General features: G+C 44.5%; 1 protein-coding gene across 6 annotated transcripts in view; it reads left to right on the forward strand.

Moving 5' to 3' along the window:
- Elf2 (E74 like ETS transcription factor 2) overlaps window positions 1-14127 on the forward strand; it is an 87976-nt gene that overhangs the window by 53505 nt on the left and 20344 nt on the right. Inside the window, exon 1 of one of the 6 annotated variants that reach the window (XM_052180551.1) lies at window positions 12272-12470. The exons of 4 other annotated variants lie outside the window; for them this stretch is intronic. In XM_052180551.1, coding sequence (XP_052036511.1) covers window positions 12413-12470 — 58 coding nt within the window. In that variant the 5' untranslated portion in view covers window positions 12272-12412. Of the gene's footprint in view, window positions 1-12271; window positions 12471-14127 lie in introns of those variants that run through there. One more of the 6 variants, XM_052180552.1, reaches the window with a different exon arrangement.

Below are 14127 nucleotides of genomic sequence, written 5' to 3' on the forward strand. Positions count from 1 at the left end.
GCCCTCACAAGTGGACCATGGCCTGAGCATGGCCACACCTGTGAGTATGAACAATGCACACAATAAGATGAGCATAATAATTCAAAAAGAGACAAAGCAGAGCCTCTGTCTAACTGTATCCTGTGGGGCTGGGAGATGGCTCAGCAGTCACCAGGGGCATCCAGATGGAGGCTCACACCCATGTAGAACTGCAGTGAGGACATTCGGTGGCCGCCCCTGACCTCAGCAGGACCCAGGCATGTGCATGGCACACACATATACATGCAGTCAAAACATGCATACACAAAACATGCATAAGACAAATCTAAAAAAAATTTGGAAGTAAAGATTAGTATGAGCTGTGTTTCATACCTCAATGTTAATAAAGTACTAATAGAATCAAACCAGATACAGTAGCCAAGAGGAACCAGTTATAGGTTTTCTTCTTTTGCTTGTTCTGTTTGAAATGGACTCTCACGTAGCTTCAGCTGCAAGCTTTTTATGCAATAGAGGCTGACTTTGAAGTCCTGACCTTTCCCACCTGCCACCTTTTAAATGCTGGAATTACAACAGGCTGAAAGGTAAAATACATTTAATTGTGAAACCTTCAAACCAAATAAAGGTAGAAACAACATCAATATTAATGAAAGATAAAATAAACCAGAAAAAAAGATGAATTGTTCTAAAATTTTAAGGAAAATAAGAACAATAATGTATGCCAGAGTTTGAAAAAAAAAAAAAAAAACAATCTTAAAAGCACCCTCTGCAGTGTGCCGGGGTACCACTCTGATGCTATTCACATTCATTTGCTTTTCCTTTAATAAACTTAGCCATTCTGACTGGTGTGAGGTGAAATCTCAGGATTGTTTTGATTTGCATTTCCCTAATGACTAATGATGTTGAACATTTCTTAAGGTGCTTCTCGGCCATCCGAATTTCTTCAGGTGCAAATTCTTTGTTTAGCTCTGTACCCCATTTTTAATAGGGTTATTTGGTTCTCTGGAGCCTACTTCTTCAGTCAGAATGGCTAAGGTTAAACTCAGAAGACAGCAGGTGTTGGTGAGGATGTGGAGAAAGAAGAACACTCCTCCACTGCTGGTGGGATTGTAAGATGGTACAAACCACTCTGGAAATCAGTCTGGCGGTTCCTCAGAAAACTGGACATGACACTTCTGGAGGACCCTGCTATACCATTCCTGGGCATACCCAGAGGATTCCCCAGCATGTAATAAGGACACATGCTCCACTATGTTCATAGCAGCCCTATTTATAATAGCCAGAAGCTGGAAAGAACCCAGATGTCCCTCAATGTAGGATACAGAAAATGTGGTATATTTACACAATGGAATACTACTCAGCAATTAAAAACAATGAATTCATGAAATTCTTAGGCAAATGGTTGGAACTGGGAAATATCATCCTAAGTTAGGTAACCCAATCACAAAAGAACACACATGGAATATAGTCACTGAGAAGTGGATATTAGCCCAGAAGCTCTGAACACAACTCACATGTCAAATCATTCCCAAGAAGGAAGGAAGGAGAGGGCCCTGGTCCTGGAAAGGCTTGATGCAGCAATGTAGGGGAGTACCAGGACAGGGAAGTGGGAGGGAGTTGATTGGGGAATGGGCAGAGGGAAGAGGGCTTATGGGACTTAGGGGGAGGGGGAACTGGGAAAGGGAAAATCATTTGGAATAAACAAAGAATATAGAAAATAATAAAAAACTAAAATAAACTTGTCTTCTTTCCAATAACAAGAAGGCGTAAATTAAAGCTGGTTGGTGGCTGCACACACATTTAATCCCAGCACTTGGGAGTCAGAGGCAGGCAGATCTCTGAGTTTGAGGACAGCCTGGCCTACAGAGTGAGGAGAGCCAGGCCTATGCATGGAAACCCTGTCCTAACAAAAACAAAACAAAACAGAAAAGAAAAAAGAAAAAAAAAAAAGAAAAAGAAAAACTCCAAAACATAAGTCAAAAGAAAATTTTGAGCAAGCTACTGTAAAGAGTTTGAAACTTTATAAAATAGACACTGCTGAAAATGTATAGAATAATGGGGGCAGGGGAAGGTTAATCATAAGGAAAGATGGATGGAAGAAAGCTGTATGCAAACTACTGCCTTGGACCGTCACTGAGAATATTAAAGACTGAGGATGCGCTACTCCCAGAGCCTTGGTCAGGAGTGGGTACCTCCCTGTGAGTTGTTGGTTGGCCACCCTCAGAGCCCCCCAGAACCGAGTGGGCTCTCTCGCCATTCCTGATGACTACCTCCTGAACTAGGTGGTGAGGGAGACCCTGTAGCTGAAGACCTACACTGTGGTTGCAAGACCCAGAGAATAATGGGAACGGAGTTAGAAACACCTGATGCGGGCCGCCTTCTCGCCTGCGGGAGGAGAGCCAGGCCCCAGTCAGTCGTTTTGTACAGCCACGAAGACTGTCAGCTTCCAAGCCGATCTGCTAGGGAAGTGTGTTCACTGGCTCTGCCTGAACTTGGACTGGTAACGTAGGAGAGAACCCGTGCATGGAACTTAAACCTTGTCAGAAACACATGGCTGGGAAGTTACAGGCTCCAGCGGCAACCTTGGGACTGCTGTTTAAATTGATTCAAGCTCAAAGATCTAGGCTCAGGGCACGGCCGAATGCTGCACTTGCTCTTAATGACAGAAGCCTCCCTTTGCTGTGAATTGTGGTGAATGAGTGCTCAGTCCCTAAACAAGACATCTCCATCACCGCCCCCGAGGCTCAGGAAACACCTTAGAGGGGAGTGTGAGGACAGACGGATGGACGAATGCAAGAGCTGGGAACCAAGAAGGGCTGTGTGCCAAACGCCATGGTGGGCCTGACACAGCAGGTGCTGGCTTAAACTCAGGAAGATCAGTCACCTGTACTAGAAACTGTACACCACTAGAGCTGTGAACAGGCAGTTGTGGATGGGGGATGGGCTCAAGGGTCCCTACCCTCCCTGCTGGACTCCTTGATGACTAAACAGTCCAGGAGGGGAGAGTCTTTGCTTTTAGTTGTGGACCTACTGGTGAGCCCACCATGCTCCAGTGGATAGTTCCAAACTCATGACCGCACAGATGGCCCTGGATAATTAAATCAGTGGCTCACAAAACAAAACATCATTAATGTGGGAAAGGCCTTTCTAAGGAGGAGGGGTCAACAGGAGTGCGAAGGAAGTGTAATTAGAATGCAGTTTGTACAAGTATGAAATATTGACAAATAGAGAACACGTGCTGGAATTTCTCAAGTGTAGTCAGGGCTGTGAGATATTAGTGCGTAAAGCACACGTTGTTAAGCCTGATAGCCTGTGTTCGCTCCCCGACACCCTCAGAGGAGGGGCTGAGTCTCCCCAGTTGTTCCCTGACCTCCACACATGTGCGGTGGCACCTGCCTGCCTCTCTCCACAATAAAAAAATTTAAATGCAATAAAAAGAAACATAAACATTTGGTGATGATCAGAAAAATGAAAAATAAAAAAGATCTTCCATGATCATAGCTTCATTTATTCCAAATCAAGACAGGCAGGTGAAGTCCATCTAAAAACATTGTGAGTTCACAGCAAGATTGCAAGGGCGGTTATAATGTTAGAAAAATGGTTAGTAGCTGGGTGGTGGTGGCGCACGCCTGTAATCCCAGCACTCTGGGAGGCAGAGGCAGGTGGATTTCTGAGTTCAAGGCCAGCCTGGTCTACAGAGTGAGTTCCAGGATGGCCTGGGCTATACAGAGAAACCCTGTCTCGAAAAAACCAAAGCCAAACAAACAAAAACCCAAAAAAGAAAAAATAAAAAAGAAAAACAGTTAGTGATGAAATCACCATGTGATTAGACTGAGGAAAAAATACCAGGAGACAGTTTCAGTAGATCCACCACACATTTGTTAACATGTATTGTCTACCGACGGTAAAGACCTAATTAAAACCTCATCGGGGTATAACTAAAAAATGTACAGTTAATCGAGTATGGTGCCCCATACTCAGTACAGTAAATACCATTTACATTGCTTAGAGTAAATATCTGTCAGGCAGTATCTTTACATGTCAGTGTCACAAAAAAGGCAATGCAATAACACAACCCAGTAACACAAAGGGAGTTTATGTCGCTCTGGTACAGCACCTTGTGTAGGAAAGGGCTTATTTCATCTGCAGTACCCAGGTAACACACATCACTGAGGGAAGTCGGGACAAGGACTCTGGCAGGGCCGGAGCTGAAGCAGAACACTGCTAGCTTATGAGCTTGCTCCCTGTTGCTTGCCTTGTTTCTTTAGAGTCCAGGACCCCCTTACCCATCGGTGGCACTACCTGTAATGATCTGAGCCCTCCCACACCAATTACCAGTTAGGAAACTATCTCACAGGCCTGTCCACAGGACTGTCTGGTGGGGGCATTTTCTCAATTGGTCTCTCTTCCTGACTATGTTAACTTGATGTTTAAACTAGCCAGCACAGGAGGGAAAGTCTTTAATATGAGAACAGAGTGGAGAGTGTGGCTCAGCTGTAAACCACTTCCCTTGTATGCACAAAGCTCCTAGTTCAATTGCTAGTATCATATAGACACCTTAAAACAAATGTCATTCCTTGCAAATGGGTTAGTATTCGAAATTTAAAAGACTCCTCATATATACTTTTTAAAAAAAATTTTTTTTTCTCTCATACATTACATCCCAACTGCAGCTTCCCTCCCTCTACAACTCCTGGTCTCGCTGCCCTCCCATCCAGATCCACTCCTCTATTTCCCTTCAAAAACAGAGCAGGTTTCTCAGCCACCCCCCTTAAAAAAAGAAAGAGCAGGCCTCCCATGGATATCAACGGAACAAGGCAAAACAATTATAGTAAGGCTAGGCACAAACCCCTCCTATCAAGGCTGGACGAGGCAACCCGCAGGGGGAAAAGCGTTCCAGGAGCAGGCAACAGTCACACCCCACACTCCTACTCTTAGGCGTCCCGTAAGAACATGAAGATGCACAACTATGGCATACATACTCAGAGGACCTAGCTCAGACCAATGCGGGCTCCATGACTTGCCTCAGTCTGCGAGCCCTTATGAGCCCTGCGTGGCTGACTCTGCTGGCTGTGTCCTTGTGTCACCAACCCCTCTGGCTCCTGCTGACCTTCCCCTCTTACGCGGTTCTCTTGGCTCCCTAGTGCTTGGCTGGGGCTCTCTGCATCTGTGTCCATCAGTTGCTGGGTGACACTTGTGACACCAGTGAGCTAAGCACTGATCTACTCAAATCTCCCATTCAAGTTGCTATGGAGGTTTGTCATTCAAAAAAGGAAAGTATAAGGGTTGCTGTGTGCAACAGCAGTGGTCAGTAGAAACAATGAGATACAATCTCACAGTAAAACCCAAGCCAAACAGAACAGTCTTCATGAAGTCTGTAGGAATAAATCTGACAGCACAACATGCGACCTGTTTACCACAGTAATGTCTCACTCACTGTAAATCTAAGATTTATTCTTTTAGTCTTTAATCTAAAAATACATGAGAAAACTAAGCATGATAAATCTAATCTTTCCTTCTCCAGTGAATGTAAAACCCAGTTTCCTTCTTGTCAGAAACTGTGAGGATTTGCTTTTGGCAGAATGTGACAAGCTCCTTTTAAAAGAAAGATCTTTTAAGTCAAGGCTGGCAGTTCTCAACCTGTGGGTAGTGATGCCTTTGGTGAGCCTCTATCTCCATAAATATTTACATTATGATTCATAGCCGTAAAATTACAGCTATGAAGGAGCAACAAAAATAACTTTATGGTTGAGGGTCACCACAACATGAGGAACTATATTAAGACAATTCTGCGAAAGAAGAAGGGCCTGTGCCCTTTGTCTATCAACAAAGTGAGTTTCTGGGCAGGAGGAAGGGTGTGTGCTTAGTATATACGGCTCTGCATTGAAACTCCAGAAGGAAAGGAAAGGAAGGAACGAATGTGAAGCTGTGGGAAATAGAAAACGCTGGCATGGACGGTGGGGTGTGCAGCAATCCCAGGGCTTGGGAGACCAAGGACAGTTGAAAGCTAGAGCTAGAGAGTTCCTGTGTAAGAGAGGAGAGGGCCGGAGAGGCGGCTCTGCAGCGGAGAGCAAGCACTGGCTGCCTGCCCTTCCGGTGCACCAGGGTTGCGGACAGCAGGCATGTGTGTGATGTAGACCTACGTTCAAGCAAAACACCCATCCATACACTGAAAATTTTAAAACAAAATAATTAAAGCTCGTTCTTTTAAAAAGTAAATCAGGTGACACAATTATTTCCTTCTTGACTCCAGTGCTGAAGTGTTATCACAAGATCTGTAGAGCAGAGTAGAACCTAGCAGACCCCCATACACAGTCAAGTGTTTAAAGGACAGGGGGCTGAGGTGGCTGTGTGCATTCAGGAGGCAGAGGCAGGTGGACAGGGCTACCTAGAGAAACCCTGTCTTGAAAAACCAAACCAAAACCAAAATACTACAATGAGAGGAAGGGAGGAGAAAATGTGAAAAAAAAATTAAAATGTACTGCAGGGAAATAATTTTGCAAGATACATTGAGGGTCTAGAAACAGAATGTGTTATGTCCAAATCTAGTTATAATAGACATACATGTGGAAAATAAGGAGTAAAGACTGATTGTTTATTAAAGCATATATATGTGCTCTCTATACATATATACATATGTGTATATATACCTATACATATATATACATGTATGTGTATATATACACATATGTATATATACATATGCATACATGTATACTTATGTGTGTATATATACATATATGTATACACACACACACACGCACGCACAAACACACATATACTAAGGATAAATAGAGATTGTAAAATTGCATTTGTTTTATGCTTAAGTATATATATGCTTATATATACTTTGTGTCTAACTCCTATATAAGCATCCACTTTAATTTGATTAGTGCACTTTTTTATGTTTATACCCATTTATATATCTTTATACCCTGATTAAATGCTATTAGATGTCTCAGTTGCTTATAGTTCTTAGTAAGTACTGTTGTTAATATGTTGCATGTTGCTTGGTATACATCTAAGCTGTTGCTTCGTCTGTGGCACATGGTCCTTGCTAAGTCATGTCTCCCACTATGGACATGGTCACGCGCGGTCCGCACTGCAGTTAGAGGGAGTGCTACTCACCCTTGCTCTTTGCTTGTCTTAGGAAGGTCTTTACGTTTTCTATGCTTATTCATTCACGATCTATTTTCTTACACTGTCCTTAAGTAGTTTTAGAATAAGATTACACTGGCCTCAAGAAAATACAGTTTCACTTATTTTGCCCTGTTTTCAGCAAAGAATTGTATGCTAATTACTGTAGTATCTAAAAAGGTACTCAAGTCTGGAGGGTTTTTTTTGAGTAGAGAAGATTTTGGACAATATTCTAATTTTTTTTTTTTTATTGTTTCTTGTCTTGAAGTTTACCATTTCAGCTAAAGTGTGTGTATATTTTCTAGTGATTTACAGACTTCATTTATGTGCCGTGTTTATTAGCATAAAGTTTCCTAAAGCATGTTATTGGGTAGTGGGTATCAATTCAGTATTCTGTATTTAATATCCAGATATGTATATATTATGACACATATGCATAATCAGTCCATATTATATTTTATTCTCTCTTATGATGCTTCTTGCTGAGTCCAGAATCCCTGTTGGCTTTAAGAACTTCCTGTTTGCAGCTGCATTGTCATTTTTACCTGCTCTGATTATTGTTTCCTTCCTTCTTTCTTTCCTTCTTTCCTTCCTTCCTTTCCTTTCCTTTTCTTGTTTACTCGGTTTTTCCATCCTTTTGAATTGAATGCTTAGCTTGTTTTTGTTTTGTTTTTGAGATAGCATCTCTGTATGTAGGCCTGGCTGTCCTGGAGCTCATTGTGTAGACCAGGCTGGCCTTAAACTCACAAAGATCTGTCTGCCGTGGTCCTTCAGTGCTGGGATTAACTTGCACACCATGACACATTGCAGCTTCTTAATTAATTACTTTTTAAGACTGTTCCTGCCGGGTGGTGGCGGCGGCGCACGCCTTTAGTCCTGGCACTTGGGAGGCAGAAGCAGGCAGATTTCTGAGTTTGAAACCAGCCTGGTCTACAGAGTGAGTTCCAGGACAGCCAGGGCTACACAGGGAAACCTTGTCTCGAAAGAAACCAAACAACCAACCAAACAAACAAAAAAACACTGTTCCTGACTGCTCAGTTTGGTTTTAGCTATGTTACAGATAGTTTGATATTTTGCATTTTATAATTAGCTTCTAAATATTTCCTTAAGAATGTAAAATTTATGTGTGCAACACACTTTCAAGGGTATAGACTCAGTTCTTGTCTTTATCAACGGAGCCATTTTTGCTAGCTCCTAAATATTTCTTAATTCTTCTGTAATTTACTTCTTATCTGAAATATTATTTAATGTCTTGTATGGGGAAATAATTTGACATCAAAAATTGAAATTTTATAGGATGACCAATTTGAGTTATATGTTAAGCATCAGGCTGGCAGAAGATCCGCGAAACATATGTGTTGTAATCTAGAATATGTCACTGTTGTACAGACCAGAAAAGACAGTCCACCCTACCTACCCAGCCAGCTCCAGACCACTGACAGGACCTGCTCTCAATAGAAAAAAGTGAAAGACTCTTGAGGAAAAAGCCCGCAAGTTTGACACCCCGCCCATTTATGCCTGTAATTCCAGTGGAGGCCGGAGGTCAGAGTTCAAGGTCATCCTAAACTACAAAGCAAGTTTGTGGCTAGCCGGAGTTACATGAGACCTTGTGTTCCCCTATAGCTCCCCAAAGTCCTAGCACCGTATGTATAATAGCTCAGTGGCAGAGAGTTCTCTGAGCATGTGTGAGGCTCTAGGTTCAGTCAGCACCACTGGAAAACAAATGAAAAACCCCAAACCAAAAAAACCCTCTTAGAGAGAGGGAGCTGGGCTGCGGAGCTGGCTCAGCTGTGGCTCAGCCGTGAAGAGCATGCTGCTCCTCCAGAACTCAGGTTCAGTTCCCAGCAGCCGCAGCAGGTGGCTCGCTCACACCCCCTGTAACTCCCAACTCTTTGAGCCCCTGCACTCATGTGTACATACTACACACAGTCATAATTTAAAGTAATAAAAAGATCATTGAAAAAATTTAAAGCAGGAACAAGTTGTCTAGTAGAGAAATTTGGTGAATACACTTGGGTAAATTTATGCACTGACATGCTTTGTAGAATTTACAAAGCAGCCGGGTGGTGGTGGTTCACACCAAGAATACCAGCATTCAGGAGGCAATGGCTGTCTTGTCTACAGAGCTAGTTCCAGGACAGCCAAGGGTACAAAAAGAAACCCTGTCTTTAAAAGATTTTTTTTAAACAAAGCATTTATTTAATGAAAAAAGCATATGTAGTGTAATGACATTCATTTATCTAAAGAAAGAATGTGAAGCAATGTCAAGTATGTTCACATAAATGAGGGAATGTGGTCATACGACAATATAAAGACTTGATTCAAAGAACTGATTTGAAGAGTAAAATTTTAACCCAGCCCTTCCATTATTCTTTTTAGTTGATTAACAAACTACCTCCCTCCCCATTTTGCATTTTAAAATGCCAACTATTGCCTGGTGTGGTGATGCATGTTTAATCCTAGTACTCAGGAGGGAGAGGCAGGTGGATCTCTGTGACTTCAAGTCTAGCCTGGCCTACAAAGCAAATCCAAATCTGTCTCAAAAAACAAACAAAAAACTCAAAAGCCAACTATTTACTATCCCACAGATTTTGAGGTGTGTGGCTTTGATGCATGGTCTTGGTTCAGGGTCTCTCACAGGCTGCATGCAGTCTTGTCAGTTGTCAAGACTTGCTTAGAGCTGTCCCAGACATGGTGCTGGTTAGAGAGGACCATTATTCCTGTCCACTGTCTGACTTTGCAGACTTGTTGGAGTTGCTTGTGACACAGCATCTGGCCTCCTTCTAGGGTGGTGCCCCAGGCACTTCAGCTTTATTCTGTTTGTTAGAAGTGAGGATTTAAGTCCAGGGAGAAGAAGATTAAGCTACATATTCTCGAGGAGCTGTAAAAAAGAAACTGTAATGAGAAAGCATTATGACGTAGGTAGGATGTTACTCTTGTTCCTGGAGAGAGGTTAAGGGTATCTGGGTTCAAATTCTGACCCTTTTGTAATTATTTAAGCAAGGACCCTGAGCTTCTTCAGCACTCAATGAATAGACTAGTTAATATCTGCTGTATAGAGATACAGACAGAACACATGAAAATGCAGGCAAAGTGCTTAGCATACAAGCTTTTACTTGGTGAGCAGAAAGATTAGTATTACTTCATTTTTCTTCTCTGCCAGGACTTACAAGTAATTTTTATACAGTATTGTCTTTCTATAGTTTTATTAGCAGAATGAGTTTATTTTAAGGTATATATTTTAAAAGCCTATGTATTCATAATTAAATTCTGCTTATAACTAACTATTTGATCATGGAGACTTGAAAAAATGCAAATGTGTTTGTGTATTCATAAAGGTATACATATTAGATTCTTGATAAACGCCATATTGCCACTTTGTTCCTGTATACATTCTAGTAGCAGGCTTTCTACATATTCTCAGTAAAGTGTTGGCTTTGAAAGCCTGTTTTTGAGGCAGGGTAGACTTGCCTTAACACGGGAGGCATTCCGCTTTCCTATGTTCTAAGTGTGTAGAGATACTGTGTTTCCCTGTCTTTTTGCATTATTTTCTCTGTACACAAATGTTACATATATAAATTCTTATGCAAGGATATATGCAGCTTCTATTCTCTAGGTACTTAAAATGTAAGCCAGACATTGATGCAGATAATCAGGTGCACACCCAGCAAAGCACATACATGCTTACACATACACAGGGCCTCAGATCTATCTAAAATGCAGTAAGCTGAAAGCTGTCAGACTTCAAGCTGGTCCTATATTGAGAAATGTTTTATTGTTTTTAAGCCACATAGACTTGTCACCTACACACCACACATACCCCTTCCGTTTCCATTTCCCTACTAAACGGAATACATGGAAAATGTGCTGCTGGAGCAGAAATTCTGATTTGTTATCAGTTTCAATGATCTGCCTAAAGTCATCAAATTACCCTTTGGTATTCCTAATCTTTCTTGATACAGAAACTGTTAAAGATGCGACCTGTCAGTGGAAGATTCTTATTTCAAATGATAGCAAAGAAAAGTAAGAGCTATCAGTTAGCCGGTCCCTTTTGTCCTGTGCATGGCAGTCTTAAGGAAGCCCATCTAATGCTGCAGTGGTGCTGGGTAAACTTATAAAACCATATCGTGTTATATTACTGCCAAACTTTATATGCAATTAATTGAGATAAAATTTGTAACCCTACCATTACAGATGATCATTTTTTTATTCAGTAACTTTTATTGAACAAATTAAATATATTGGAGGTGTATTTTAAAATGTGTGGCGAACAATTTCAGAATAACAATTTTATTTCAGTTTTTATGTTAAATTCTGAAACAGGCAAGACATTTAATTAGGTCTTATGCCCTGTATTTCCACTAATTTATAGCCACTAATTGGCCATTATTTTCCTTTCCTTTTATAGTATGTATCTTTAAGGTCAGTTTCAAGGAAAACAGTTTTTTAAAAGATGTCTTACGATATCTTTACGCTGTGAACGAATACGTTCGTTTGTCCTGACCAAATAAAAGTGAGGACACACGAATTTCATGACCCGAAAACCCAGCGACTCTAACCCAGTCTCCCCCCAGGCTGCCCGGCGGCTCTTTTCTGTTTACTAATTACCTGTCTAGTGTACTCTGACTTCTGTGGAGAGAGAAGACAGGACCAAGTCGTTTTTGAAGTAGTTGGAGACTCCTGACTTCCTTAGTGATGTGTCTAGAATATTTTCTAGGTACAAGTTTTTTAAAGTGCAGCTCTTTTCAACCGAACTGATTGTATGTTGCATAAGCGCTGGGAAGGCCAAAACAAGTTAAAAAGCCACCTTCAAGTCCAGCTGCGGGACTAGGTATTAGGTCTTTTCTAGGAAGAAAAATTTGATTCATGGCTCTTTTCCAGAGGGGACATTTGCAGACTTCGCTTCCGCAGAACGTGAAGCGCGCCTCTTCCTGCCGAGGCCCGCGTCCCCGAGGACGGCCTGCGGCTCCCCAGCCTCAGGTGTCCGTGCGGCCGCTGGCTGCCGGCGCCCGGGACTTCCTGTCTGGGCGCGGGGCGGAAGGATCGCGTTGCCAGCCGGGGCCGCCGCCGCCCCTGCCGTTAGGTGGTGGGGCTGCTCAGCCCGGCGGCGGGAGGCGGGCCGGCCGCCGCTTCCTGTCGGAGGACGCGCAAGGATCCGGGCGTCGGAGTGTGTGCGAGTGCGTGAGTGTGTGCCGCCCGCACGGCGTGTGTCTCCGGCCGCGGGTTCCGCCTTCTCCCCTGTCGCCGCTGCTCAGGGTGTAAGTCAATGTGAAGCAGCAGTTCCAGCCCCGGGATAAACATGGCGACGTCTCTGCATGAGGGACCCACGAACCAGCTGGATCTGCTCATCCGGGCCGGTAAGCACAGGGGAACTTTTCTCCGGTGCATCCGTGCAGCGGACGAGGGGGCGCCCGGCAGGCGGGGAGCGTCCCCCGGGGCGGTCAGCGCCCGGGTCCGGTGTCCGTCTCCGGCAGCTGGGCGGCCGCGAAGAGGGGGGAGTGAATGAAGTAATGGAGGCGACAAATCAGGAAGTGATCACCTTGGAGAGTAACCTGCCTCGGATCCGGGCCGTCGCTCCAGGGAGCGCGGCAGCGGCGGGGGCCGGGCACGGAGCCGCGGCTAAGTTGGGGAGTCGGCGCGGGCGAGTTGCGCGCTTCACCCCAGTTGCCGGGGAACCAGGAAGTGAGCGGAGCTGTTGTCCCCGCCGCCTGCCACGCTGTCCGGCCGAGAGGCCGCCCCTGCCCACGGCCGGGGGCGCTGGCCGCCCGCCGCCCTCGCCCCACACTTCACACAGCCGCCACTTCCGCATGGACGCCGCGGCCCCCGGCGCTACCCGCCAAAACGCGCCCGGCCTCCTGCCTCATCCCTCCCGGAGCAGCGCCGGAGTAACGGTCCCGAGGCCACTTCCCGGTGCTGAGTGGGACGCCGACCCGGCACCTCCCCGCCCGGGCTAACGGCGGCGGTGGGGAAACTGGGCTGCTGCCCTTCCTTCCCTCGTGGGGCGGGTGTTTCAGGGGGGACGGGAAGGACACCGGGCGTATTCCGTGCAGCCGACTCGGGGCTTTGGGACAGCGGAGGGGAACGTTTATTTTGGTCGACAGTAGATGAATGCGAGGAACGGTGCGGGCGGGAGGGCGTCCTGGCCCCAGGGAAGTCTCGGCTCGGCATTGCCCCCTTTCCCCTCCCCCAAACCTCCCACCATAGCGGAAGCGCCTGGGAGAGGACAGAACGCGCGCGATTGACAGGCCCGCGGTTCCAATCTGCGCTCTGAGATGTTCCAAATAAGAACGTTGATTTCTGGGGGCGGGACCATGGGCCCGAGCCGGGCCAATGAAGATTGGGCGGGAGTGAAGCTGACAATGTACGCATGGAATTGGAGGGAAGAGGAGTGTAAACACGGAAGTGGCCGCGGGGGTGGGGGATGTGCTGCGCCACTGCTGCAGCGGAAGGGCACGGACTTAAGTTACATAGAAAAAGCAGCTTTACTTGCTCGCAGACAGCGCAGCGAGGGCCTCAGGTCGATGTGGCACTGCTTGAACACTGTTGCTTACCGGAATAATAAGCGCATGCGGTCCCTTCTCTGGTTCTGTTTCACATCTCCATCGATGTCGAATTGGAAAATGAGAAATAGTAACCGAACATTAGGGCTGTAAAATATCAGAACAGTCTTTTTGCGTGTATTGTTTTTAGTGATCTTGAAATTGGTAGTTTGGTGGACAAAACCGACCCAGTTTGCTTTGGAAGAAAAATTATCAACATATGTTTATCTCTAAATTTAATGGAACTTTAAATATAAATAAAATCGGGACTAATAGAACTGTATGTGCTATATAACATAGTGTGTTTAGTCTGTGGCATATTTTACACTTTTCAAAAGCAGGGAAATCACAATTTACTGAGCAACGTTTAAATGCCTTTTTGGATAGGAACTTTTACTGAAGGAGAGGAACATATTGGAACTTGGATCCTTGTTATATATTCAGTCCATTGATTAGTATGAATTAATGTACAGTT

Source organism: Apodemus sylvaticus, chromosome 4 (genome assembly GCF_947179515.1).
Source record: "Apodemus sylvaticus chromosome 4, mApoSyl1.1, whole genome shotgun sequence".
Taxonomy (NCBI): Eukaryota; Metazoa; Chordata; class Mammalia; order Rodentia; family Muridae; genus Apodemus; species Apodemus sylvaticus.